General features: G+C 45.9%; 3 protein-coding genes across 4 annotated transcripts in view; 2 read left to right on the top strand and 1 right to left on the bottom strand.

The window, feature by feature from the left end:
* LOC103282835 (zinc finger protein 658B-like) overlaps positions 1 to 27,945 on the bottom strand; it is a 71,915-nt gene that overhangs the window by 14,696 nt on the left and 29,274 nt on the right. Inside the window, exon 2 of the mRNA XM_062966197.1 lies at positions 3,402 to 6,381. The gene's annotated coding sequence lies outside the window, so the exon portion shown is untranslated. The remainder of the gene's footprint in view (positions 1 to 3,401; positions 6,382 to 27,945) is intronic.
* LOC134294621 (zinc finger protein 658B-like) lies at positions 12,487 to 17,981 on the top strand. Its single transcript, XM_062966193.1, has one exon. The coding sequence runs from the start codon at positions 13,592 to 13,594 to the stop codon at positions 15,110 to 15,112; it is 1,521 nt and encodes a 506-aa protein (XP_062822263.1). The 5' UTR covers positions 12,487 to 13,591; the 3' UTR covers positions 15,113 to 17,981.
* Positions 27,560 to 27,945, top strand: part of LOC134294625 (zinc finger protein 135-like) — a 93,462-nt gene continuing 93,076 nt past the window's right edge. Inside the window, exon 1 of one of the 2 annotated variants that reach the window (XM_062966206.1) lies at positions 27,560 to 27,688. The gene's annotated coding sequence lies outside the window, so the exon portion shown is untranslated. The remainder of the gene's footprint in view (positions 27,689 to 27,945) is intronic. The other variant, XM_062966205.1, reaches the window with a different exon arrangement.

Genomic DNA, 27,945 nt, shown 5'->3' with positions numbered 1-27,945 from the left:
TCTCATAAAGTTCCAAAGGTGACAAAGTCCAGGAACAGCCAGAAATCACAGCTCCAGCATAAGTCCACAATCAGGAAGACAGGACTAGTCAGACCGTTGCCAGGAGGACATGGACAGGAACAGGAAAACTTCCAGGATATGATAATGTAATTAATATGTTGTCTAAGGCTTTCATGGCCGGAATCACTGGGTTGCCGTGGGTTTTCTGGGCTCTATGGCCATATTCCAGCATTCTCTCCTGACATTTCACCTACATATCTCTGAGGAAGCTTGCCATAGATGTGGGTGAAACATCAGGAGAGAATGCTTCTGGAACATGGCCATACAGCCTGGAAAACTCACAGCAACCCAGTGTAATTAATACAATGCTAAGGGACTGTAACACATAGAAATAAGCCTGTGCACTAGTTTGCACTCGTGTTTGAATGTTTCTCCCTCATCAGCCACTGCGATGACTATTGTGGCAAAGATGGCTTTGAACGTGGTTGCTTTGTTTGCACTTCCTTACGGATTCACCCTGTTATGTTTTCAATAAACATGACACGTGTCTTTTGCACTCTATCTGAGACGGTTTGTCATTCCCACCGACCTCCAACTTCACTTGCTAATCTCCAATGGTGTCATTCACAGAGACCACAAAGAAGAAGTCTAGGATGTAGGCAAGATCCTTGGAGAAGCGAGGGCAACCACGTGCACCGTAGACCCCTGCCCATCCTGGCTGGTAAAGGAGGCCAGAGGGGGTTTGGCAGAGTGGGTGGAGGTGGTGGTTAAGGCCTCCTTACAAGAAGGCAAAAGTCCAGCTGGATTAAAAGAAGCTGTAATAAAACTGCTTTTGTCAAATCATCCCTGGACCCCACTCGTCAACTTCTGTCCAGTTTCCCGTCTCCCCTTTTAGGCAAAGTCATGGAACGTGTGGTGGCCTCGCAACTCCAGGTGTTCTTGGAAGGTACTGAGTGTCTAGATCGGGCGCAGTCTGGCTTGAGGCCGGGTCACAGAACTGAATCAGTCTTTGTCTCCTCAGTAGATGATCTAAGCAGGGAAGTGGACAGGGGGAGGGTGTCCACGGTGGTTCCCCTGGACCTCTCGTCGGCCTTCGATACCATAGACCACTGTCTCCTTCTGGGATGCCTCGTGGGAATAGTCTCAGAGGCAGTTCTGCAGTGGCCCCGGTCCTTCCTGGAAGGTCGCTCTCAGAAGGCGTTGCTGGGGGACAGGGAACAAATTGTCAGGGAACAACCCCCCCCCCCCCCGCAAAGAGGCACTGTGGCCTCCTCCATGCACCAGAGGCCGGAGGGAAGCGCCCCCCCCCCCCCAAGAGCCACCTCAGTCTCCCGCCAGCTGGAGGGAGGCCGCGAGGCCCCAAGGTTTCTTTTTCTTTTTTTTTGGATGTGGAGACCTGCAGAGCCGAAGGCGGGGGTGGGGTTTCCAGAAAGTCCCCCCCCCCCACCAAGACCACCGCAGCCTCCTCTGTGCCCCGCAGGCCTCAGGACGGCCCCGTCAACGAGAGAGCCGGAGCCCGAACCTTCCCCTCTCCCCCCCGAAGAGCCACCTCCGCCTCCCGCCAGACTGGAGGGAGGCCGCAAGGCCCAAGGTTTGTTTTCTTTTAACTCTTTTCTTTTGAACATAGAAGCCTCAAGGCGTTGCCCCAAGACCGGAAAGAGCCCCCCCCATGGTGTCCTAAAGGGTCCTAAACCCTCCCTCCCTTTTTCCCCTCTTCGGACGAGGGCCCTCCCTTCCCAGCCTCAGCTGCCTGGGCCTCTGTCTCTCTTCCGCCTGCCTCTACTCTCAGGCAACAAATATCATATCTACAGTTACTGTGGTGTAATAATACAGAACAATATAATCTCTAAAATCAGGACATTAAATACAGAACAACACTCTGAAAATGGGAATTCCAGAAAGGAAACCACCAGGGCCAGCTAACACCTCCCAACAAAGAATTCCCCCAGGCAGGAAGCAACAATATAATCTCTAAAATCAGGACATTAAATACAGAACAACACTCTGAAAATGGGAATTCCAGAAAGGAAACAACCAGGGCCAGCTAACACCTCCCAACAAAGGATTTCCCCCAGGCAGGAAGCAACCAGGCTTCCAAACAGCAAGGCTATTCAGTGCTGTTCAACCTAACCAAGCAACATTTCCCCTTCATAGTACACCCTCAGGGTTTCAAGCCATGAGGCTACTCCGTCTCATTCAGCCTGCCCAAAAAAGGATGCCCCTATGTAGAAAGCAGTCAGTCTTTGAAACAGCGAGGCTATTCAGTACAATTCAAATTGGCTAAAAAACCATTTCCCTACAACGCAAGTACCCAGCCTTCCAAGCAGAAAACCTATTCCATTGTATTCCAGCTCACCAAACAAGGATTCACTTAAGGAGAAAACACCCAGACTTTAAGGCTGCAAGGCTATTCACTACTATTCCACCTGGTCAACAAATGATTCCCATCAGCCACAGCAACGCGTGGCCAGGCACAGCTAGTTATCCTATATATTAAAAAAACCAATTACTACATACAATCTGTGTTATCTAATGTAAGGACCTGGCATTCTCTCTCCGGCATTATCTCTCTCTAGGGTTATAGTCTCTCCGTTTTCTACACTCATTGAGTGAAAAGCAACCCTTGGTTCGTCCTTTCTCGTATAGTAACACACTTGTAGTCCCAAACAAACAGACAGTGATGGAGATTTGGCCCTATCGTTGTTGGAGGAACACAATCAATGGGCCCCGGTCTTTCTTAAGTGAGAGATGTCTCCTCAGTCAACGTAGTAAGCCTCTTCATTCCCACAAACTCACTTGTGTTCGTCAGCCAATCATTTTCTGACAGAATCACAATTTTGTAAGCCAATCATTTTCTGACAGAATCACAATTTTGTGAGCCAATCATTTTCTGACAGAGTCTTTCCATCTTTGAACGCAGGTCATTCTTGCTGCCGTTCTCACCTATAGCGATCACCTCCCACATTTCCTATCGAGTTGTTCATCTCACATCCCAAGCAGATAAGAGTTCAGGTTTCATTTCAAATTTGACTTTAACCGTTTCTTCTAAAATCATATGTATTTGTGCCCAGTATTTCTGGGCCTTTTTACATGACCACCACACATGATAAAAAGTGCCCACCTTCTAAACATCATGTTATAAAAAGTATTTTTACTCAGTGTAAATTCCACACTCTTTGTCCAAACCCTTTCCCGTTGTTCCCTTTGTATTCGTTTACCAAAATGTTGTGCCCACTTGACCACACAATCTTTCACCTCCTCCATTTCATGTTTCAACAAAAGTTTATACAACTTAGCAATAACATGGTCATCTCCAGAGTCCAAAACAGTTTCAAGTTATGGTATATCCATAGTATCAAAACTTATTATCAAATAAGTTTTTATCCACTTTAAATGCTTACCAATGTACCGGTAAGTTTCCGGAGGGTAGTTCCTCGTCTTTATTCTATGCTGATGATTATCCAACCCCATAGTTGATGCTTCACTGACAGCCATCAGATGAACTTGTGGTGATCTCATGATGGAGTAGGCCCAATAAACCCCGTTTGTGGATTTGGGGTGTTACTGTATTTCACTACCATAGTTAGCTGTGTGAACAACCCTGGGATATATGCTTGTGTAAATAAAGCTGTGTAGCTGCGCTGCCGAGCTCAACTGAAGGGTTGCCACTCAATTTATTGATAAGCCAGCAAAAATTGAGAACGGGATAATTCATGTGAGATAGGCAGAGGAGGATTTATATAATCCTGGCTGGCAGGCAGAAGTTCTGGGGATGTCTCCTTTCTGCATCACTGACAGGATAACAATCAACTCCAGAGCTATGTGGCCAATCTTAAAGGCAAAATAAATTGGGCAGTAAACCCCACATGGGTCTAAAATCACATCTATCTGCCACTCCAGTCTCAGAATTTTTAACCTTTCTAAATTTGCCACCTTTTTATAAAATAATTTTAAAGTAAAAAACAATAATATTGCACAAAGGAGAAATTATATAATGTATGATGCTAAAATTATGCGGCTAACTAACTAGCTACTACAACAACGTACAAAACTAAATTAGAAACAAATATCAACAAAACACATTCCTACATAGACACAAACTACACCAACAACCGAAAAACAGACAGACATGGGTCTACTTCTACAAACCTCACACTCTATTTGTTGGTTTTTATACCGTATTATTTTACTCCATGTAGACAAACACACTTCTGCCTCTGGTACCACTTATTCTCATTCATAAATCTTACATTTGACATATGCCCCTATTGTTGACATGAAAAGTTATTTTAGTTCCAACATTTCTTGAAAGTGACCACATTTTTCTCCTTAATTAGCAGTGTCAGTTTCTTGATATCGGCTGGTTTGCAGATCTTCATCAGTCAGTCAACTTGAGTTGGGATAACTTCTTCCGTCGATCTCTGAGGATATAGGATTCTTGGTTCAATTATCATATATTTTAGTAATCTTTCCAATTTTCTTCTAATTGACCATCCAGTATTCTTAAGAAATAAATTTCTTCCAGGCATGTATAGGGTTTCTCTCCAGTATAAGTCCTTAGATGTTTACGTAGAGCTGAACTCCGAGTGAAGTTCTGTCAACATTTCATGCATTTCTATGGGTTCTCCCCAATGTGAGTCCTTAGATGTGAACGTAGGCCTGAACTACGACCAAAGCTCTGTCCACACTCCAGGCATTTATAGGGTTTCTCCCTCGTGTGAATCCTTTGATGTGAATGTAAGTGTCCCTTCTGAGTGAAGCTCTGTCCACACTCCAGGCAGTTATAGGGTTTCTCCTCAATGCGAGTCCTTTCATGTCTACGTAGATTTCCCCTCTTAGTAAAGCTCTGTCCACACTCCAGGCATTTAAAGGGTTTCTCCCCAGTGTGAGTCCTTTCATGTCTACGTAGATTTCCCCTCTTAGTAAAGCTCTGTCTACACTCCAGGCATTTATAGGGTTTCTCTCCAGTGGGAGTCCTTTGATGTGAACGTAGTCCTGAACTACAAGCAAAGCTCTGTCCACACTGCAGGCATTTAAAGGGTTTCTCCCCAGTGTGAGTCCATAGATGTGAACGTAGGCCTGAACTATGAGTGAAGCTCTGTCCATACTCAAGGCATGTATAGGGTTTCTCTCCAGTGTGAATCCTTTGATGTGTATGCAAGCTTCCCTTTTGAGTGAAGCTCTGTTCACACTCCAGGCAGTTATAGGGTTTCTCCCCAGTATGAGTCCATTGATGTGAACGTAGTACTGAACTATGAGCAAAGCTCTGTCCACACTCCAGGCAGTTTTAGGGTTTCTCCCCAGCGTGAGTCCTTTGATGTGAACATAGTGCTGAACTACAAGCAAAGCTCTGTCCACAGTCCAGGCATTTATAGGGTTTCTCCCCAGTGTGAGTCCTTTCATGTGAACGTAAATGTCCCCCCTGAGTAAAGCTCCGTCCACACTCCAGGCATTTATAGGGTTTCTCCCCAGTGTGGGTCCTTTGATGTGAACGTAGAGTTGAACAAACCCTGAAGCTCTGTCCACACTCCAGGCATTTATATGGTTTTTCCCCAGTGTGAGTCTTTTGATGTGAACGTAGACCTGAACTATGAGCAAAGCTCTGCCCACACTCCAGGCAGTTATAGGGTTTCTCCCCAGTGTGAGTCCTTTGATGTGAACGTAAATGTGCCCCCTGAGTAAAGCTCTGCCCACACTCCAGGCAGTTATAGGGTTTCTCCCCAGTGTGAGTCCTTTGATGTGAACGTAAATGTGCCCCCTGAGTAAAGCTCTGTCCACACTCCAGGCAGTTATAGGGTTTCTCTCCAGTGTGAGTCCTTTGATGTGAACGTAGTCCTGAACTATGAGCAAAGCTCTGTCCACACTCCAGGCAGTTATAGGGTTTCTCCCCAGTGTGAGTCCTTTGATGTGCCTTTAGCTTTCCATGCTGATTAAAGCTCTTTCCACATTCAATACATTTATATGCTTTCTCCTCCATGTCAACAGTGCTATGTACATTTAATTCCAATAAGGACACTTGATTCTTGTTTTTCCCTTTCCGATTACTCACAGCACTGGGTTCAAATTACAAGAAAGTAGATTCTATCTGAACATTAAGAAGGACTTCCTGACTGTAAGAGCTGTTCAGCGGTGGAACTCTCTGCCTCAAAATGTAATGGATGCCTGGACTAGGTGCCTCATGCAGTCTCTTCTGACTCTATGGTTCTACTCTATAATCCAAAGTGAATGTAGAAATTCAGCAGAATCAGCCCCTTGAGAGGAATCCTTTTTCCTAGAGGACTGGTTTCCTTCCTGCACTTTGGTTTCCAAATGCCTTAATATCGACTAGAAGCTGGTTCGTTTCCCATCACGGCAGGGGTGGCTCCAGAGAACTCTCACATCCTGGTCAAGAAAGAAGAAGCAAAAGGTTAGACATGAAGCCTTATACCTCTGGCTCAAGGTAAACAAAGCGAAAAAGGAAAGAAGAAAGGAAAGATGGAAGGGAGGAAACACAGAAGGACAGGATAAGAGAAGGAAGGAAGGGACTGAACCCTTTGCCCGTATTGGAGGGCCACACCCATTTCACTGGGTCAGACCCAAACATGGTTAAAGGAACACAAGGCAGGCAGGCAGGCAGACACCCTTCCAACATTCAAGAGTGTAACATGTTCTGGATCATGGGTTTCCGTGAATTACCAGCATTCTGCTAAATGCTCAAAGGAACAAGGATTTCTTTATTGATTGTGTCATTATCTCCCCTGCCACAGGGACTCCCCACTCTGCTTCCTCAGCATCTGAAAGGGTCACTCCGGCCACATTTCCCAAATGAATCTTCCAAACTAACAAGGATCTGCATTCCTAACTGGCTAATTCAAAGCCACGTTGAGATTGACAAGGAGGAGGAGCCGGGTGCTTCTCCCTCAGCGCATCTGCCAGTGGTGAAGCATGAGCTTGCCCTCCCTCAATTGCAGCCTTGTTTCCTCAAGGAAGCTTCTGGCCCTTCCACCCCTGTGATCCCGGCCCAAAGGAGAAGGAGGAAGAGGTGGAGAAGAGAGAGGAGGGAACAGGGCAGCCTGAGAGGAAGAAAGGAAAGAAACGGGGTTTTCATGCAGAAAGGCCTTTGAACCCTCTCCTGCCCAGCCCACACATTCCTGGGACTAGCGCCCACCCTGCCCACTTTTTGTAAAGACCTAAAATCTTGTTTGTTCCAATGTGCCTTTGATTGATTCAGTTCACTAAATGACTGGATCTCTCTAGCCATAACTTAATTCTCGGCCCTTGCACTTTACTATTGTCCCTGTCCTGGATTTGTACTCTACTAATCTGATTGGCCCTTCCAGTCTTAACTTATCATCTGCTTTGCCATCAGCCCTGCCCTCTCAGCTGTATTGCACAGGCCTTTCTCCTGCCACAGCTCGGAGTTTCAGGGCCAGAAAAGTAGATGGAGGAGGCAACAGAATGGTTTGCCCCAAGGCAGCATTCTTGCACCGACCTTATTTAACATCTTCACGAATGATCAGCCACTACCACCACTCACAAAGAGTGCTGATGACCTGGGCCTAACAACACAAGCGAAAGATTTTGAAACAATTGAAAGCCAACTCACTACTGCCTTGAAAGATCTCTCCAGCTACTACAAAGAGAACCACCTGAAGCCTAATCCTGCCAAGACACAAGTGTGTGCTTTCCACCTACGTAACTGTGAAGCCAACAGGAGACTGAAAGTTACTTGGGAAGGCCAAGAACTCGAACACTGTTTCCATCCTAAATACCTTGGTGTCACCTTATATCGAACACTAACATATAAGAAACACGGCATGAACACCAAGCACAAAGTAGCTGCACGCAACCACATCCTGCGGAAACTGACTGGCAGCGCATGGGGTGCAGACCCACAAGTAATAAGGACATCAGCCCTGGCCTTGTCTTTCTCAACTGCTGAGTGAGCCTGTCCTGTCTGGAACAAGTCTGCCCATGCGAAGCAGGTGGACATAGCACTGAACGAAACATGCAGAATCATCACAGGATGCCTTAAACCTACACCTGATGATAAACTCTACACCTGGCATTGCCCCTCCTGACGTGCGATGGGAAGTTGCTGCTAATGGTGAGAGAAATAAGGTCGAACATTGTGAAAGCCACAATGACTATCAGCCTCCTCCCACCAGACTCAAATCAAGGAAGGGCTTCATGAGAACCACCACTCTTCTCGATGTTCCCCCAGCAACAGCAAGAGTGTCCCTCTGGGCAGCTAAACCAGGCAATGCCAACTGGATGGCCCCCCACGAGGGTCTTCCTTCCTCCAGGGCCAAACCAAGAATGGGCAACTTGGAAGTCCCTGAACAGACTCAGCAGCGGAGTGGGCAGATCAAAAGGGAACCTGGCAAGGTGGCACTCCCTGGAGGAATCCTCCCCCTTGTGTGACTGTGGAGCAGAACAAACAACTCCGCATTTGTATGCTTACCCACAATGTCCTGCCTCATGTATGGAGGAGGAGTTGTTTAAAGCTACAGACAATGTGCTCACTGTTGCCTGCTTTTGTTCTAAAACTATTTAGCTGCTTGTGATTTCTTTTATTTCATCACTTTTAAATTTATTTATTATGCAATGCTTTTGACACAAAATAAATAAATACTGCCTATTACAGGGAAAACCAGCTGATCCCTAATCCATCTAAAATACAGATGTGTGCTTTCCATCGTAAGAACAGACAAACATCTCGAGCTCTGAGGAATATCTGGGAAGGAATCCCACTGGAGCATCGCAGCACACCCAAATACTTGGGAGTTACCCTGGGCCATGTTCTGACTTACAAGAAGCACTGCTTAAACATCAAGCAAAAAGTGGGTGCTAGAAATAACATTGTACAAAAGCTGCCTGGCACAACCTGGGGATCATAACCTGACACAGTGAAGACACCTGCCCTTGCGCTTGGCTACTCTGCTAATGAATACGCATGCCCAGTGTGGAATACATCTCATCATGCTAATACAGTGGATGAGGCTCTTAATAAGACATGCCGCATTATCACAGGATGTCTACACCCCACACCACTGGAGAAATTATACCGCTTAGCCGGCATTGCACCACCTGACATCCACCGGGAAATAGCAGCCTGTTTGGGTATCAGCCAGCATGCCATTGCCTTAAATCAAGAAATAGCTTACTACAATCTACAGAAATACTCGCAGGAACACCTCAGCAAGCAAGAGTCCAAAAGTGGCAGGCTAAAACTCAGAACCTTAATCTGTGACTGACGCTGGATAAGAGAATCCCCCCTGGGCACACAGAAGACTGGGCGACTTGGAAGGCACTGAACAGGCTGCGCTCTGGCACCAAGAGATGCAGATCCAACCTTAAGAAATGGGGCCACAAAGTGGAGTCCGCCACATGCGACTGTGGAGAAGAGCCAACCACAGACCACTTACTGAGCACAATGGAGGACCATCTAAGAGCAACATCAGAGGCACTCCAAGTCCGGGCTGTGGCGCAGATGGTTAAGAGCCAGACGCAAGAGATCCCTGCTGATGAAAAGAAAGGCCAAGGGTTCGAAGCCCATGTCGGATCTCCCTCCCTTGTCCTTGACCGTCATCCAGAGAGCACTGTCAACCCAACCAAGGGTGGATCTGGACCAAACTTGCCGCTGATGATGGGATTTGCAGTCCCTTCACTGACACTGTGACCCCCACTGAGAATGGACCGGGACCAGACTTGGCCCAGAGAAGCCCCTTGACCAACAGAAGATACTGCAGGGGTCCCTGGGGATGGGCCTTGGTTCTGGGAGTTATAGTTCACCTGCAGCCAGAAAGCACCGAACCCAGCCGAGGTGAGATCTGGACTACACTGTAGCTGTGCAGGCAGGCCTGGTTTAATATCTATCTTGTTTGCTGTGTCATAGTAAAATAATAATAATAACAGATCTCTATTTACATCCTTCTCTTCTCCCTCTCGGAACCCGAAGCGGCTGACCAGGTATTTCTCCACAGACCTCTCTCTCTCCGTCCTCTTCCTTCCCGCCTCACAGACACAGACCAGGCCTCAGGCCAGGCCAGGCGCCGCCATCTTCCCTTTCTTTCTTTCGCTCAGCAGGGATCTCTTGCGTCTGGCTCTTAACCATCTGCACCACAACCCGGTCCCTCCCCCCTCCTCCCCGACCCCCCTCGGGTGTCCTCTGGGCAGTCATGTTATGTTGTAATTACTGTATTTAGGAATTTAGCACCAAAATATCATGATGTATTGAAAACATTGACTACAAAAATGTGTTGGATAATCCAGAACATTGGATAAGCAAGACTCTACTGTACAGTAATTACTACATAGCATTATTTCGTATTGAACTACTTTTTCTGTCAAGTTTGTTGTATAACGTGATGTTTTGGTACTTCATTTGAAAAATCATAACCTAATTTGATGTTTAATAGGCTTTTCCTTAACCCCTCCTTATTATCCAACATATTTGCTTATGCAACGTTCTGCCGGCCCGTTTAGCTTGGATAAGGGAGACTCTACTGCAGGGGTCCCCAAACTAAGGCCCGGGGGCCGGATGCGCCCCTCCAAGGTCATTTACCCGGCCCCTGCCCTCAGTTTTAGACTTAGGCTCGCCCAAAGTCTGAAATGACTTGAAGGCACACAACAACAACAATCCTACTTAACTTTGCCCAGAAGCAGGCAAACCTCCTATTGAAATCCTGAAAGGTTTTCAGTATGTTGGTTAAAACTGTTTTTATTTTTAAATATTGTATTGTTCTTTCATTTACTAATATTGTGCTATGGTAATAATATAATATATTGTGCATACATATAATCTTGATAATAATATTATAATGTAATACAATATAATATTTATTTATTTATTACAGTATTTCTACCCCCGCCCTTCTCACCCAATAGGGGACTCAGGGCGGCTAATAATAATAATAATACAATATAATAATATTGTATAATATAATAATATTAATTATATATTATATATTAAATGTAATATTACTAATAATATTATGGTATATTGGTATAGTACAATATATTCATATATAATGCTAATATTGTACTATGCTAATAATATAATATATAGGAGCCTCCGGTGGCCTAGGGGATAAAAGCCTCGTGACTTGAAAGTTGGGTTGCTGACCTGAAGGCTGCCAGGTTCGAATCCCACCCGGGGAGAGTGTGGATGAGCTCCCTCTTTCAGCTCTAGCTCCATACGGGGACATGAGAGAAGCCTCCCACAAGGATGGTAAAAACATCAAAAACATCCGGGCGTCCCCTGGGCAACGTCCTTGCAGACGGCCAATTCTCTCACTCCAGAAGCAACTCCGGTTGCTCCTGACACAAAAAATAATAATAATATATTGTATGTACATACAACTTGTAAGCCACTCTGAGTCTCCTTTGAGTTGAGAGAGGGTGGGGGTATAAATGTAGCAAATAAATAAATAAATGTTGTTAGGTGGGGTTTGCACTACAAATAAGATATGTTCAGTGTGCATAGGAATTTGTTTTTTTTTTTCTCCAAATGATAATTCGGCCCCTCAACAATCTGAGGGACCATGAACTGGCCCTCCACTTAAAAAGTTTGAGGACCCCTGGTTTAAGGCCTCCTGTGATGATTTTGCATGTTTCGTTCAGTGCTATGTCCACCTGCTTCGCATGGGCAGACTTGTTCCAGACAGGACAGGCTCACTCAGCAGTTGAGAAAGACAAGGCCAGGGCTGATGTTCTTATTACTTGTGGGTCTGCACCCCATGCACTGACAGTACTTACTTTTCCACATGATGTTGTTGCGTGCAGCTACTTTGCGCTTGGTGTTCATGCAGTGTTTCCTATATGTTAGTGTTCGATCTGAGGTGTCACCAAGATATTTAGGATGGAAACAGTGTTCGAGTTCTTTCAGTATCCTGTTGGCTTCACGGTTACGTAGTTGGAAAGCTTCAGGTGGTTAGGCTTCAGGTGGTTCTCTTTGTAGTAGCTGGAGGTCATCAGCACTCTTTGTGAGTGGTGGTAGTGGCTGATCGTTCATGAAGATGTTAAATAAGGTCGGTGCAAGAATGCTGCCTTGGGACAAACCATTCTGTTGCCTCCTCCATCTACTTTTCCGGCCCTGAAACTCCGAGCTGGGGCAAGGGAAAGGCCTGTGCAATACAGCTAAGAGGGCAGGGCTGATGGCAAAGCAGATGATAAGTTAAGGCTGGAAGGGCCAATCAGATTAGTACAGTACAAATCCAGGGCAGGGACAATAGTAAAGTGCAAGGGCCGAGAATTAAGTTATGGCTAGAGAGATCCATTCATTTAATGAACTGAATCAATCAAAGGCACATTGAAACAAACATGATTTTAGGTCTTTACAAAAAGTGGGCAGGGTGGGCGCTAGTCCCAGGAATGTGTGGGCTGGGCAGGAGAGGGTTCAAAGGCCTTTCTGCATGAAAACCCCGTTTCTTTCCTTTCTTCCTTCCCTCTCAGGCTGCCCTGTTCCCTCCTCTCTCTTCTCCTCCTCCTTCTCCTTCTGGCCGGGATCACAGGGGTGGGGAGGGCCAGAAGCTTCCTTGAGGCAACAAGGCTGCAGTTGAGGGAGGGCAAGCTCATGCTTCACCACTGGCAGATGCGCTGAGGGAGAAGCACCCGGCTCCTCCTCCTTGTCAATCTCAACGTGGCTTTGAATTAGCCAGTTAGGAATGCAGGTCCTTGTTAGTTTGGAAGATTCATTTGGGAAATGTGGCCGGAGTGACCCTTTGAGATGCTGAGGAAGCAGAGTGGGGAGTCCCTGTGGCAGGGGAGATAACGGCACAACCAATAAAGAAATCCTTGTTCCTTTGAGCATTTAGCACAATCCTGGTAATTCACGGAAACCCATGATCCAGAATATGTTACACCCTTGAATGTTGGAAGGAGTTCTGCCTGCCTGCCTGCCTTCTGTTCCTTTAACCATGTTTGAGTTTGACCCAATGAAATGGGTGTGGCCCTCCAATATTGGAAAAGGGTTCAGTTCTCTCCTTCTATGATTCCTTCCTTCTCTTATCCTGTCCTTCTGTGTTTCCTCCCTTCCACCTTTCCTTTCTTCTTTCCTTTTTCGCGTTGTTTGCCTTGAGCCAGAGGTATGCGGCTTCATGTCTAACCTTTTGCTTCTTCTTTCTTGACCAGGACGTGAGAGTTCTCTGGAGCCACCCCTGCCGTGATGGGAAACAAACCAGCTTCTCGTCGATATTAAGGCATTTGGAAACCAAAGTGCAGTAAGGAAACCAGTCCTCTAGGAAAAAGGATTCCTCTCAAGGGTCTGATCTTGCTGAATTCCTACATTCACTTCAGATTATAGAGTAGAACCATAGAGTCGGAAGAGACTGCATGAGGCACCCAGTCCAGGCCTCTGCCGTGCAGGAAAAGCGCAAAGTACCCCTGACAGATGAGCATCTAGCCTCTGTTTAAAGGATTCCAGAGGAACCTCCACTACACTTTGAGGCAGAGAGTTCCACCGCTGAACAGCTCTAACAGTCAGGAAGTTCTTAATGTTCAGATGGAATCTACTTTCCTGTAATTTGAACCCAGTGCTGTGAGTAATCAGAAGGGGTAAAACAAGAATCAAGTGTTCTTATTGGAATTAAATATACATAACACTGCTGACATGGAGGAGAAAGCATATAAATGTATCGATTGTGGAAAGAGCTTTAGTCAGCATGGAAAGCTGAAGACACATCAAAGGATTCACACTGGGGAGAAACCCTATAACTGCCTGGAGTGTGGACAGAGCTTTGCTGATAGTTCAGGCCTACGTTCCCATCAAAGGACTCACACTGGGGAGAAACCCTATAACTGCCTGGAGTGTGGACAGAGCTTTGCTCATAGTTCAGGACTACGTTCCCATCAAAGGACTCACACTGGGGAGAAACCCTATAAATGCCTGGAATGTGAACAGACCTTCGCTCAGATTTCAACTTTACATTCACATCAAAGAACTCACACTGGGGAGAAACCCTTTAAATGCCTGGAGTGTGGACAGAGCTGCACTCACAGTTCAGACTTACGTTCACATCAAAGGACTCACACTGGGGAGAAACCCTATAAATGCCTGGAGTGTGGACAGAGCTTCGCTCAAAGTGGAAACCTAAGTTCACATCAAAGGACCCACACAGGGGAGAAACCCTATAAATGCCTGGAGTGTGGACAGAGCTTCGCTCGTAGTTCAGGTCTACGTTCACATCATAGGACCCACACTTGGGAGAAACCCAATAACTGTCTGGAGTGTGGAAAGAGCTTTGCTCATAGTTCAGGGTTACGTTTACATCAAAGGACTCACACTGGGGAGAAGCCCTATGAATGCTTGGAGTGTGGACAGAGCTTCAGTGATTTTTCAACTCTACGTAGACATCAAAGGACTCACACTGGGGAGAAACCCTATAATTGCCTGGAGTGTGGACAGAGCTTCAGTTATTGTTCAACTCTACGTAAACATCAAAGGACTCACACTGGGGAGAAACCCTATAATTGCCTGGAGTGTGGACAGAGCTTCAGTGATTGTTCAACTCTACGTAGACATCAAAGGACTCACACTGGGGAGAAACCCTATAAATGCTTGGAGTGTGGACAGAGCTTCGCTCGTAGGGGAAATCTAGTTTCACATCAAAGGACTCACACAGGGGAGAAACCCTATAACTGCTTGGAGTGTGGACAGAGCTTTACACAGAAGGGAAACTTACGTTCCCATCAAAGGACTCACACTGGGGAGAAACCCTATGAATGCCTGGAGTGTGGACAGAGCTTCGCTCAGATTGCAACTTTACATTCACATCAAAGAACTCACACTGGGGAGAAAACCTATAAATGCCTGGAATGTGAACAGACCTTCGCTCAGATTGCAACTTTACATTCACATCAAAGAACTCACACTGGGGAGAAACCCTTTAGATGCCTGGAGTGTGGACTGAGCTTCACTCACAATTCAGAGTTACGTTCACATCAAAGGACTCACACTGGGGAGAAACCCTATAAATGCCTGGAGTGTGGACAGAGCTTCGCTCAAAGTGGAAACCTAAGTTCACATCAAAGGACCCACAGTGGGGAGAAACCCTATAAATGCCTGGAGTGTGGACAGAGCTTCGCTCGTAGTTCAGGTCTACGTTCACATCATAGGACTCACATGGGGTGAAACCGTAGAAATGCATGGTGTGTGGACAGAGCTTTTCACGGAATAACATTATACATAGACATCATAGAGTTCACCCTGGAGAGAATGTTGTTAATTGACACCAGAGTGTCAAAAGCAAGACTTGCAAATTTTGGAAATGCAAGCTCAGAGTTGTGACATTTCATCACATGTGATGTTTTGTCGAAAGATCGAACTAAAATGCCTTCCATTCTGGAAGTAATTAAGATTATAGGAAACTATAGTTTTATATGTTGAGAATGTTGGATGATCAATTTCGAATGAAAACATGGATAGTTACTGCGAGATACTAAAATATGAATTGGCTATACAGTGTTACCCTGCTACTTTGTGGTTTGCTTATTGCGGACTCCCTGTTTCGCAGGAAATTTATTTATTTATTTATTTAGCCCTCTGCTGCTGCTTCTCCTCCTCAGGGCTGCCTCCTTGCTTTGGCCCTGCCATGCGGCTCTGGCTGCCTCTGCCAGGGAAGAAGGAACGTCGCTCCATGAGTGAGGGAGGGAGGGCACGCGACTGGGACGAGCCAGGCTTGGAGGGTGCCCCACTGCTTGTTCCTAGCGATCCTCTTCCTCTTCTCCCTCGGCAGCCTGACTCTCGAAGGAGAGGAGGAGGAGGAGGAAGAGGACAAGTCCCCTCCTCTTCCGAGTCCTCCACGTCTCGCGGCACGGCCGTCTGGAGCGGTGGCAGGAGAGGAGTGTGGCCGCCTCTTCCAGGCCCTTCTGCCACCACTGCCGCCCTCCCTCCTTCGCTCCCTCACAGAGCGTCGTTCTTTCCCTGGCAGAGGCAACCAGAGCCACAAGGGGGCAGCCCTGAGGAGGAGGAGAAGCAGCAGTAATGGGGTAAATAAAATAATGTACTGTATAAATATTAAAATTAAAATAGTGTTCCTACTTTGCGGATCGTAATCCCTGCGGTAAGTGAGGAAACACCACACAGGGATGGAAGGAATGTTTTATTCCAAAGCAAAAAAGAATGGCTTATGAAGACCTGCAAATTAGCCAAAACAAACAAGCTGACAACAACATGGGCAGATGTCAGTTGTAATATTTATTCATTGGAAGAGTGATATTGGAAATAGAAGTGTGGTTATATTATATTATCTAAAGGGAGTAGAATAATGAGAGATAAAAATTAACAGATAGAATGAGGCCTTTAGGCACAAATCCCTTTCTGTTTTCTAGTTCAGTTGTGTGTCTATGGAGGTAATTGTTTCGTTAATGTGCGTGTTTCTGATTTAGTTTGTATCTCATGTAGTAGTTAGTTTCATGTAGTTGAAACATTATATATAATTTCTGCCTTTTTGTATTCTTGCTTTTAATCTCTTTTTTATTGTTTATTTGCAAAAAAGAACGGGATTTATAAGGGTCAAAACGTCTGAAACTGGAGGGGTGGGTAGACCTGGTTTTAGCCCAAAATGGGGTTTAATGTTTAATCTAGGGCGCCTTTGAACATCATTTCCTTCCTCTGTGTTGATGACATGGGTTTGGATTCAATTGTCTTGATTCAGACATTATAATTCCTATTATGCTTTATACAACATGTATTCACTGCTTTGATCACCATCGATTCTTTTTCACTGCCTTGTCTATCCCGCAAACCCTTCCAGTGTGTTCTGTTGGTCATCAGGGTTCTGTGTGCTAAGTTTGGTCCACATCCGTCATTGGTGGGCTTCAGAATGCTCTCTGGATGCAGGGTGAACTACAACTCCCACGTTCTGTGTTCCAAGTTTGGTCGTCAGCTTGTTTTGTTCTGAACCCAAAGGGTTCCTGTTCTTTTGATGCCGAGTGTTCAGGGAAGAGTGAGGTCTGTGAGATCAATGAGGCTTTCAGAGACCACGTCTGGTCGCTTGGCTGGGAAATCGTACAAACATGTTCACACAAATGGGAAGGTTAGAAGATTTGGTTCATGCAGATTTTAAGTTAATAACCTTTAAAAATAGAAGATAAAATTTGGAAAGCACAGGATGGTGGAGCATCTGAGTTAATGGAGCCTCAGTATCGGTGGAAGCCCAGTGATTTTATTTGATCTATCATGTCAGAAACTAATTGAGAGTACAGTTATAATGTATTTTAATAACACAAAGTTTTTGTTTTTTCGTGTCAGGAGCAAACTGAGTTGCTTCTGGAGTGAGAGAATTGGCCGTCTGCAAGGACGTTGCCCAGGGGACGCCCAGATGTTTTGATGTTTTACCATCCTTGTGGGAGGCTTCTCTCATTTCCCCGCATGGAGCTGGGGCTGATAGAGGGAGCTCATCTGCACTCTCCCCAGAAGCGACTCAAGCTGCTCCTGACACGGAAAAAAAAAATAACACAAAGTTAAAACTTGGCATGATACTAGATTTCCTTTGACTAGAAGGTGGCCGCTTGGAGTGCCTCTGGTGTCGCTGTGAGAAGGTCCCCTGTAACGGAAAGCCCTATTTTATTGGGGATTTTTGTCTATGTTATCTAATGTTGATTCAGTGGTCAAGGTGGGCAGGAGTTGGCTACTGCTGATTGGCTATGTGTCACCATGGTAACGTAGAAATGCAACTATTTCGAAGCTAGCACGAAAGGGGCGGAGCTAGCTGGATGAAAAAGGAGGGAATGTTTTAAAAAGAGTGAGTTAGTGAAGTTCTCTAGCCAGTGAGCTCGAAAGAAGATGTCTGAAGTCAGTTAGGTTTAAGTTTCCAGTGAGATAGAGCTGAGGAAAAGGAATACTGTTGAGACAAAGTTCCAGTCAAGTGGTTGATGTTACAGAATGAAAGATATTATCTATATAATGTACAAATGAAACGGAAGAAGTAAACCTTTGCAACCAGTTACGCTTTTTGGACTAAAGAAACCATAAATAAATAATTCTTTGTTTATAATAAGGACAGTGTTCCTGAGTGATGATTTGCTCTACTTAGAGTCAGCGGAAGATTTGTCTCGTATGCTTCCCCTCCGTGTCACATCCTCTCATACACGCACAGCACAGACTCAAGGGTTTCTAGCTGGCAGTGGCTGGGATCCTGAAAGAAAGTGGCTGGCTGACGGTTGCCCCAAACCCTCTCCTTCTTCAGGGGACTGATTTAGCTCTGCTAGGAAATGGATCAGTCTTTTGTGAGAAGATGGGCGAGTGTGGGAGTGTGAGTGAATATGTGTGTGTGAATGGATCTGCTTGGTGCCAGGACAGTGTATGATTTTTCGTGCTGAATAGAAGTTACATGCATAGTGTTTACACCCAGATCTGGTGTCACCGGTATATTCTTCAGAGCCGTAGTCTCAAACGTAGAGATTGTTCAAGCTCCCCTCTTCTCCAAAGAAAGCACACTGCGTAGAAAAGAAAGCGGAAGGAAGGAAGGAAGGAAGGAAGGAAGGAAGGAAGGAAGGAAGGAAGGAAGGAAGGAAGAAGCTGAAAGAAGGAAAGGGTGAATCAAGGCTTCCAGAGCCACCCAAATATTTCTGAAGAAGAGCCCTTACTCACTTCACTTACTTAGGGGATCCCTGGTTGTGCAAGCATGATGGCCTTTCAAGTGTAGTGTCTTCGCGGTGGACACGTGGAGCCCTCCTATTCCTGACCCGCATGTTCGTTCTTCCACAGTGAGGGCATCTCATTCCAGACGGAAGGCGGTCCCGGTCTGGGTTGGTTTGGCATGCCTTCTTCCTCTTGGCACACTTCTCCCTTTCGCCCTAAATTCATGCCTCTTCCAATTCCACAGCACTGCTGGTCACAACTGACCTCTAGCTGAAGCGCTCAAGAGCCAGGGCTTCCCAGTTCTCTCTCGGTGTTTATTACACAGGTTTTCAGGCTGGCTTTAAGCCCATCTTTCAGTCTCTTTTTCTGTCCACCAACCTTCCATTTTCCGTTCTTGAGTGTTTCTTATACATCAGAGCAGAGTCCAGGTATTTTGGTGTGCTGCAACACTCCAGTGGGAGTTGGTGGAGGCTCAGACATGGAGGGAGCCCAGTGGTGGCCGAGGCAAAGCAATGGCGGAGGCCCTGGTGATGTTGAAGACCTAGTGGTGGTGGCGGGAGGCCTAGTGATGGTGGGCACGCAGCTATGGTGGAGGCCTCCTGATAGTGAAGCAGTGCAAGAGGCCCAAGCGTGGCTCTTTCTTCTCAGTCTGGATTTCTCTGCTCTTTTCTCTTCAGCTGGTGAGTCCTAACTTCTTCCTGGAACTTTGGCGGGTAGCCAGTCTCACCAGGTATCAGCTTCACTACTATTCCCATCATCCAAAGTCAATTCCCCGCAAAACCAGCAGTACTTAAATATGGTCATGGTGGGTCTGTGCCAAATTTGGTCCCGATCCAGCCTCAGTGGGATTCACAGTGCTCCCTGGAAGTTCTCCCTGGATGTGGCATGAACTAATTCCCATCATCCGGGATCAATTCCCCCTCCCAACATCCTCTCCAGTATTTTAAGATGGTCATGTGGGATATCTGGGATACGTTTGCACCAATTCATTTCGTGTGGGAATCACAATTCTCTCCGGAAGTGGGAGCCATCTTGGAAAACAAATACACACACACACACATGCTTGGGTACCCAGTGTTGCCCGGGTTATTTGAAAAAGTTCATTTTATTTTACAGAATGCATAAGGTTGTGAGTAAACTACAACTCCCATCATGGCAGGTTAACTCCCTCAAACTCCATCACTGGTTAAAGTGTGTCATATTGGGTAAATCTGCTCTCTAGATGCATCATCAGAGGGGTCCGTGGGATCTCTGGCTCCAGGGTGAACTGCAGCTCCCACCATGGTGGGTCTGTTCCCCCCAAACCCCTCCAGTATATTAAGTTAGTCATGGTGGTTCTGTGTGCCAATTTGGTCCCTGTATTGTCGGTGGTTGTCACAGTGTCTCTGGATGTAGGTGAACTATAAATCCCAGTACCAACAACTCCCAAATGTCCCCCCAAAACCTACCAGTATTCCAAATTGGCCATATCGGATATGCGTGCCAAATTTGGTGCAGATCCCTTGTTGTTCGCATAGACAGTGCTCTCTGGATGTAGGTGAACTATAATTCCTATAAATCAAGGCAACTTTCCCCCAAAGCCCTCCTGCATTTTTGTTGGTCATGGGGGCTCTGTGTGCTAAGTTAGGTTCGGGGCCATCCTTTGTGGGGTGAACTATAAACCCCAGTATCTACAACGGCTATAAATTAAGGGGAATTCCCCCACAAACCTCTCCAGTATTTTTCTTTGGTCACGAGGATTGTGTGTGCCAGTTGCAGTCCTGGTCCATTGTCAGTGGGGGTCACAGTGCTGTGTCTTGATCCAGGGTGAACTACAACTTCCACCATGTGGAGTCAGTCCCCAATTGTGGACCTGTGTCTTCAGGGGGAGTTTAACCCCGTAGAATCATAGAATAGTATAGTTGGAAGAGACCACATGGGCCATCTAGTCTAGCACAGGCTGCAACCCTACAATCTGTTTGGCCTTCTGATTGACCAGGAGTGCCTCCGTCTTGTCTGGATTCAGTTTCAGTTCATCCGCCCTCATCCAGACCGTTAGAGCTGCCAATCACCAGTTCAGGACCTGAGCAGCCTCCTGAGCAGGAGGAGGAAAGGAGGAGCGGAGGTGGACGTCACCTGGGAGCACATGACGTTGAACTCCAGAACTCCGGATGATCTCTCCCTGTGGCTTCATGTAGATGTTCAACAACATGGGTGACAAGACTGAACCCCACAGGACCCCACAAGAGAATGGCCGTGGGGCCGAGCAGGTGTCCCCCAGCAACACCTTCTGAGAGTGACCTTCCAGGAAGGAAAACTGCCTCCGAGCCCTATTCCCACAAGGCATCCCAGAAGGAGACCATGGTATGGTAGGCCGATGAGAGGCCCAGGAGAACCAAGAGGGACACCCTCCCCCCATCCAATTCCCTGCTTAGATCATCTACTGAGGAGACAAAGACTGATTCAGTTCCATGACCCGTCCTAAAGCCAGACTGCGCCCGATCCAGACACTCAGTGTCTTCCAGGAACAACGGGAGTTGCGAGGCCACCACACGTTCCATGACTTTGCCCAAAAAGGGGAGATTGGAAACTGGCCGGAAGTTGACCAATTGAGTCGGGTCCAGGGATCGTTTGTCAACAGCTTCCTTTTTGAATTACAACTTCTTTTAAGCCGGCTGGACTCTTGCCTTCTTGTAAGGAGGCCTTAACCACCACCACACAGAGTCCCCTTTGTCTCCACAAAGCAAAGCCAAAGGGGTCATCAGGCCGGAAAAAAGCCATGTCATCGAGACTGAATCCTCAGGACTCCACGACACAGTGGTTGCGGGGCCGAGAAGGTGTCCCCCAACAACACCCCCAGGAAGGACCGGAGCCACTGCTAAACGGTGCCCCCAAGTCCCATTCCCACGAGGCATCAGAGAAGGAGACCGTGGTCTAAGGTATGGAAGGCCCCTGAGAGGTCCAAGAGAACCAAGAGGGACACCCTCCCCCGGTCTAGGTCCCTCTGCTCCTCCCCTCCTCCCCACACGAGGAGCGAAGAAGACTCACCGGGATGTGGACCCAACCGGGCGACACGGCAACAGGCTGAAAAGGCAACGGACAAGGAGCAAGAACCACGAGAGAGAGAGAGAGACTGCCTTCTTCATTCCTGCTGTGAACGGGAAAGTGAGCTTCCCAAGAGAACAGCCTTCAGAGGGAGATGCTGCAGCGCATCACAAGGGTCTCCATGGCGCCCCCTGCAGGCACGGAACAGCCATCCAGGGAGGGAGGGAGAGCTCCCTTGATGGACAGGACCAGAGGAGGGGCAGGACGAGAAAGCCATCATCATAATATATAATAATCATAATAATATAACATTAGAAAAAGAATACAATAATGTATGATAAAATATCATAATAATTATTATATTATATCATAGTTGTAATTTGACTTTGGTCAAAGCACAGGATCGTATATTTTGGCAAAGGGTAGATTTGCGTGAAGCCCAAAGGAGTGGATCGACATCAAATCGGATAGGATAATTATGATATTGTATTATATTGTAATATTATAATGATCTTATCCTATCCGATCTGACATCAATATTATCATAATATAGCAATAATCATGCAATAGTATAATAATTGTAATATATTATAATGACCTAAGAGCCCCGGTGGTGAAGTGTGTTAAAGCGCTGAGCTGCTGAACTTGCAGACCGAATGGTCGCAGGTTCAAATCCGGGGAGTGGAGTGAGCACCCACTGTCAGCTCCAGCTTCTGCCAACCTAGCAGTTCAAAAACATGCCAATGTGAGTAGATCAATAGGTACCACTTCAGGTAACGGCCCTCCATGCAGTCATGCCAGTGGCCACATGACCGTGGAGGTGTCTACGGACAACGCCGGCTCTTTGGCTTAGAAATGGAGATGAGCCCCAACCCCCAGAGTCAGACATGACTGGACTTAACATCAGGGGAAACCTTTACCTTTTACTATAAAAAGAATACAATAATATATAATAAAATATTATCATAAGTATTATATCATAATTGTAATTTGACTTTGGTCAAAGCACAGGATCGTATATTTTGGCAAAGGGTAGATTTGCCTGAAGCCCAAAGGAGTGGATCGAGGACAAATCGGATAGGATAATGATGATATTGTATTGTATTATAATATTATAATGATCTTATCCTATTCAATTTGACATTGATAATATAAAATAGTAATAATCATACGATAGTATAATAATTGTAATATATTATAATGGCATAATATATAAAATAGTAATAATAATAATATATTTTAAAATAATAATGCAATATAAAATATAATAATATTTCATAATAATACCACTCTTACACAATAATAATAATAACAATGTACTACTAAAACATAATAATTCTATTATAATATAAAATATATTATATTGTAAAATAATGATGGAAGGCCGGGGATGGGAAGGGGGCTTTGCCGTGGCTGTCTATCACAAAGGAAGCCATTTTCATGTATTGTAATTGTTATATTATTGTATAATATACTGTAGTATTATAGCTTTGTGTCGTTTTAATATCATTATATATGTATGTGTATATATATATATATATATATATATATATATTCGTGTCAGAAGCAACCGAAGTTGCTTCTGGAGTGAGAGAATTGTCCGTCTGCAAGGACGTTGCCCAGGGGACGTTGCCCGGATGTCTTGATGTTTTTACCATCCTTGTGGGAGGCTTCTCTCCTGTCCCCGCATGGAGCTGGAGCTGACAGAGGGAGCTCATCCACACTCTCCCCGGGTGGGATTCGAACCTGGCAGCCTTCAGGTCAGCAGCCCAGCCTTCAAGTCACGAGGCTGTTATCCCCTAGGCCACCGGAAGCTCCTATATTTAATTAATAATAATATTATTGTGAAGAAGTGTATAATTATATTTTGTTTATAGATGAAATGTGTATTTAATTTTGTTTAAACAGTCAGGTTTGGCTAAGTTTAAAATGGTGAGTATTTGAATTGAATATGTCTGGGGGAAGGTAGCCATCTTAGAATGCTAGAACAGGTTACCATAGCAACAGGGGCGGAGCCAACTGCCGCTTGGAAAGGAAAAGGGGAATGTTTTAAAACCCAGCAGTTGGTGATTTTGTGTGGAGAATCAGACTGGCTTAAATAGGAAGATTGGAGTCAGATTTAGGTTGGACCAGACTAGGCAAGTTAGGTGATTTGTCTAGGGTCTTTATAGAGCCTGTGGATTAGGGAGAATTAATCCCAGGGGATCCAGTAGGATCAGGGTTTAGTGTAACTTAAAGAAAGAAGTATTTTGAAAGTTTAACCACCTCATAACCGTTTGTAACCATTAAGCGAAGTGCCTTTACCAAGTTATCTGAAACCATCAAGCTCTGTACCTGCAATAAACTTGGTTTGATTTTATTCTAAATAAGCCTCATAGAATCATAGAATCATAGAATCATAGAATAGTAGAGTTGGAAGAGACCACATGGGCCATCTAGTCCAACCCCCTGCTAAGAAGCAGGAAATCGCATTCAAAGCTCTCACAGTGAGGAAGTTCTTCCTGATGTTCAGGTGGAATCTCCTTTCCTGTAGTTTAAAGCCATTGTTCCGTGTCCTAGTCTGCAGGGCAGCAGAAAACAAGCTCCCTCCCTCCTCCCTTTGACTTCCCTTCACGTATTTGTACATGGCTATCATGTCTCCTCTCAGCCTTCTCTTCTGCAGGCTAAACATGCCCAGCTCTTTAAGCCGCTCCTCATAGGGCTTGTTCTCCAGACCCTTAATCATTTTAGTCGCCCTCCTCTGGACGCTTTCCAGCTTGTCAGCATCTCCCTTCATCTGCGGTGCCCAGAATTGGACACAGTGTGATTCCAGGTGTGGTCTGACCAAGGCAGAATAGAGGGGGAGCATGACTTCCCTGGATCTAGACGCTATTCCCCTATTGATGCAGGCCAGAATCCCGTTGGCTTTTTTAGCTGCTGCATCACATTGTTGGCTCATGTTTAACTTGTTGTCCACGAGGACTGCAAGGTCTTTTTCACACACACTGCTGTCAAGCCAGGCGTCCCCCATTCTGTATCTTTGATTTCCATTTTTTCTGCCGAAGTGAAGTATCTTGCATTTGTCCTTGTTGAACTTCATTTTGTTAGTTTTGGCCCATCTCTCTAGTCTGTCAAGATCATTTTGAATTCTGCTCCTGTCTTCTGGAGTGTTAGCTATCCCTCCCAGTTTTGTGTCGTCTGCAAACTTGATGATCGTGCCTTCTAACCCTTCGTCTAAGTCGTTAATAAAGATGTTGAACAGAACCGGGCCCAGGACGGAGCCCTGCGGCACTCCACTTGACACTTCTTTCCATGATGAAGACGACGCATTGGTGAGCACCCTTTGGGTTCGTTCGCTTAGCCAATTACAGATCCACCTAACCGTCGTTTTGTCTAGCCCACATTTTACTAGTTTGTTTGCCAGAAGGTCGTGGGGGACTTTGTCGAAGGCCTTACTGAAATCCAGGTACGCTACATCCACGGCATTCCCTGTATCGACCCAACTCGTAACTCTATCGAAAAAAGAGATCAGATGAGTCTGGCATGACTTGTTTTTGGTAAATCCATGTTGACTATTAGCCATGACCGCATTTGTTTCTAAGTGTTCGCAGACCACTTCCTTAATGATCTTTTCCAGAATTTTGCCTGGTATTGATGTGAGGCTGACCGGACGGTAATTGTTTGGGTCGTTCTTTTTCCCCTTCTTGAAGATAGGGACCACATTCGCCCTCCTCCAATCTGCTGGGACTTCTCCCGTTCTCCAAGAACTCTCGAAGATAATTGCCAGTGGTTCTGAAATAACTTCCGCTAGTTCCTTCAGTACTCTTGGGTGTAGCTGATCTGGCCCTGGGGACTTGAATTCGTTTAGAGAGGCCAAGTGTTCCTGGACAACTTGTTTCCCTATTTGGGGTTGGATTTCCCCCAATCCTTCGTCCATTCCGTGTTGCTGAGGTTGAAGATGGCTTTCTTTTTCTGAGAAGACCGAGGCAAAGAAGGCATTAAGCAGTTCTGCCTTTTCCCTATCCCCTGTCGCCATCACCCCATCTTCTCCTTGCAATGGCCCTATCGCCTCCTTTTTCTTCCTTTTTCTACCAACGTAAGCAAAAAAGCCTTTTTTGTTGTTTTTTATGTCCCTGGCAAGCCTGAGCTCATTTTGCGCTTTAGCCTTGCGAACCTTTTCCCTACAGGTGTTGGCTATACGTTTGAATTCTTCTTTGGTGATTTCTCCCCTTTTCCACTTCTTGTGCATGTCACTTTTGAGCTTTAGCTCAGTTAGAAGTTCTTTGGACATCCATTCTGGCTTCTTTGCACTTGTCTTATTTTTCTTCTTTGTTGGCACTGTTTGTATTTGCGCCTTGAGTATTTCACTTTTGAAAAACTCCCATCCATCCTTAACTCCCTTGTTTTTTAATATCAGCGTCCATGGAATGCCGCTCAGTAATTCCTTCATTTTTTGGAAGTCAGCTCTCTTAAAGTCCAGAATGCGTGTTTGACTTGTCTTAGTTTCAGCATTCCTTTGTATTGCAAACTGCAGGAGCACATGGTCACTTGCCCCTAAGGATCCAACCACTTCAACTGTATTGATCAGGTCTTCCACATTTGTTAAGATTAGATCAAGAGTTGCTGATCCCCTTGTTGCCTCTTCTACCTTCTGGACCATAAAATTATCTGCAAGGCAAGTGAGGAATTTGTTGGACTTTGTACTCTTGGCTGAGTTTGTTTTCCAGCAGATATCGGGATAATTGAAATCGCCCATGACTACTATATCTCTTCTTTGTGCCTGTTTGGTCAGCTGTTGACAGAAGGCTTCATCAAGTCCTTCATCCTGACTCGGAGGTCTGTAGTAGACACCCACGACAAGATCTTTTTGAGTCCCGGTTCCCTTGATTCTTATCCAGATGCTTTCAAGCTGGTTTCCCGGATTACAGTCTTGCATTTCTTCTGCAACGTAACTGTTTTTGACATATAAAGCTACTCCCCCTCCTCTCCCCTTTGTTCTATTTCTGTGAAAGAGGTTATAGCCCTCAATGGTTAAATTCCAGTGATGGGAGTCATCCCACCAGGTTTCAGTGATGCCTATGACATCGTATGTGTGGTGCTGTGCTAGGAGTTGGAGTTCATCTTGCTTATTTCCCATGCTCTGAGCATTAGTGTAAAGACATGTAAGCCCCTGTGACCTCTGTCATACTCTCATATTAAATTAAGCAACATCAACATCTGAAGTGGAACAAATAGAAAAAGCTTATAAGAACCAGTACCATCTGCCTGACGTCTCCATTGGTGGCAGCGAAGAAGATAATCAAACAAAACATTAATTAACATCATCTCTTATAAAACATCTTTATTAAGTGGTGGTATCTGTGTGTGTGCGTGTGTGCGATCAAAAGGGTTCCATTCCATTCCTGTCAGACACCTCACCTCTGTCCAATATTGGTGGCAAAGCTGAGGGACTCTAAAAGGATTCCATTCCCTGTCACCTCAGCATCTCCACATCAATTGGTGGCAGCGGTGGGATTCAAAGGGGATTCCATCCTCTGCCACATCAAGTCTCTACATTATTTGGTGGCAGCGGTGGGATTCAAAAAGGGATTCCATCCTCTGCCACATCAAGTCCCCACAATTATATAATAACATTTTGTAAAAGTATTATTATTATTATTATTACTATTATTATTATTATTATTATTATTATTATTATTATTATTATTATAACAACTCGGCGTTGCCCAGGTTATTTGACCAAGTCAGTGTTTTTTTTTTATTCTCCAAAACACATAAGGAATGGGATGAACTACAACTCCCATCATGCCCGGTTCTCCCCCAGAAACTCCGTCAGGACTTCAAGGGTGTGACGTTGGGCGACTCTGCTCAGGAGCCCCGCCCTGCCGCCCGTCCATCAAAGGAGGGGGAGCGGCACGCATCCAATGGGGGGCCTTCGGTGGGCGGGGCGTCCCGGGCTCAGCCAATGGGAGGGGCGGGGGCGGGCTCCGGGGAAGGAGGAGGACGAGGAGGGGGAAGATGGCGGCGCCTCGCCTGGCCTGAGGCCTGGCCTGTGTCTGTGAGGCGGGAAGGAAGGCGGCGGAGGGAAGAGGACGGAGAGAGAGGCCGAGAGAGAGAGAGGTCTGTGGGGAGAGGGGGGCTCGCCGGGGTGCCCGGGGGGGGGGGGAGGCTTTTGGAATGCCCTCCTGAAGGAGATCAGGTTCCCCTTCTCTTCAAGCTTTCTGGGCACAACTGAAAACACGTTTCTTTGAACAAGCCTTTGGACCAGGATGAGCACCTTCCTCACTCAACCTGAGGCCTTAGCGATGGATTCTGTTAGTACTTTATGGACTGAGACAGTTCACAGCCTGTTGTGCCGCAGCTTTGCTGCAGTGTTG

Source organism: Anolis carolinensis, unplaced genomic scaffold (assembly GCF_035594765.1).
Source record: "Anolis carolinensis isolate JA03-04 unplaced genomic scaffold, rAnoCar3.1.pri scaffold_18, whole genome shotgun sequence".
NCBI classification, from domain to species: domain Eukaryota; kingdom Metazoa; phylum Chordata; class Lepidosauria; order Squamata; family Dactyloidae; genus Anolis; species Anolis carolinensis.
Note: the sequence above shows the minus strand (reverse complement) of the source record. Positions and strands in the feature narration are given on the sequence as shown.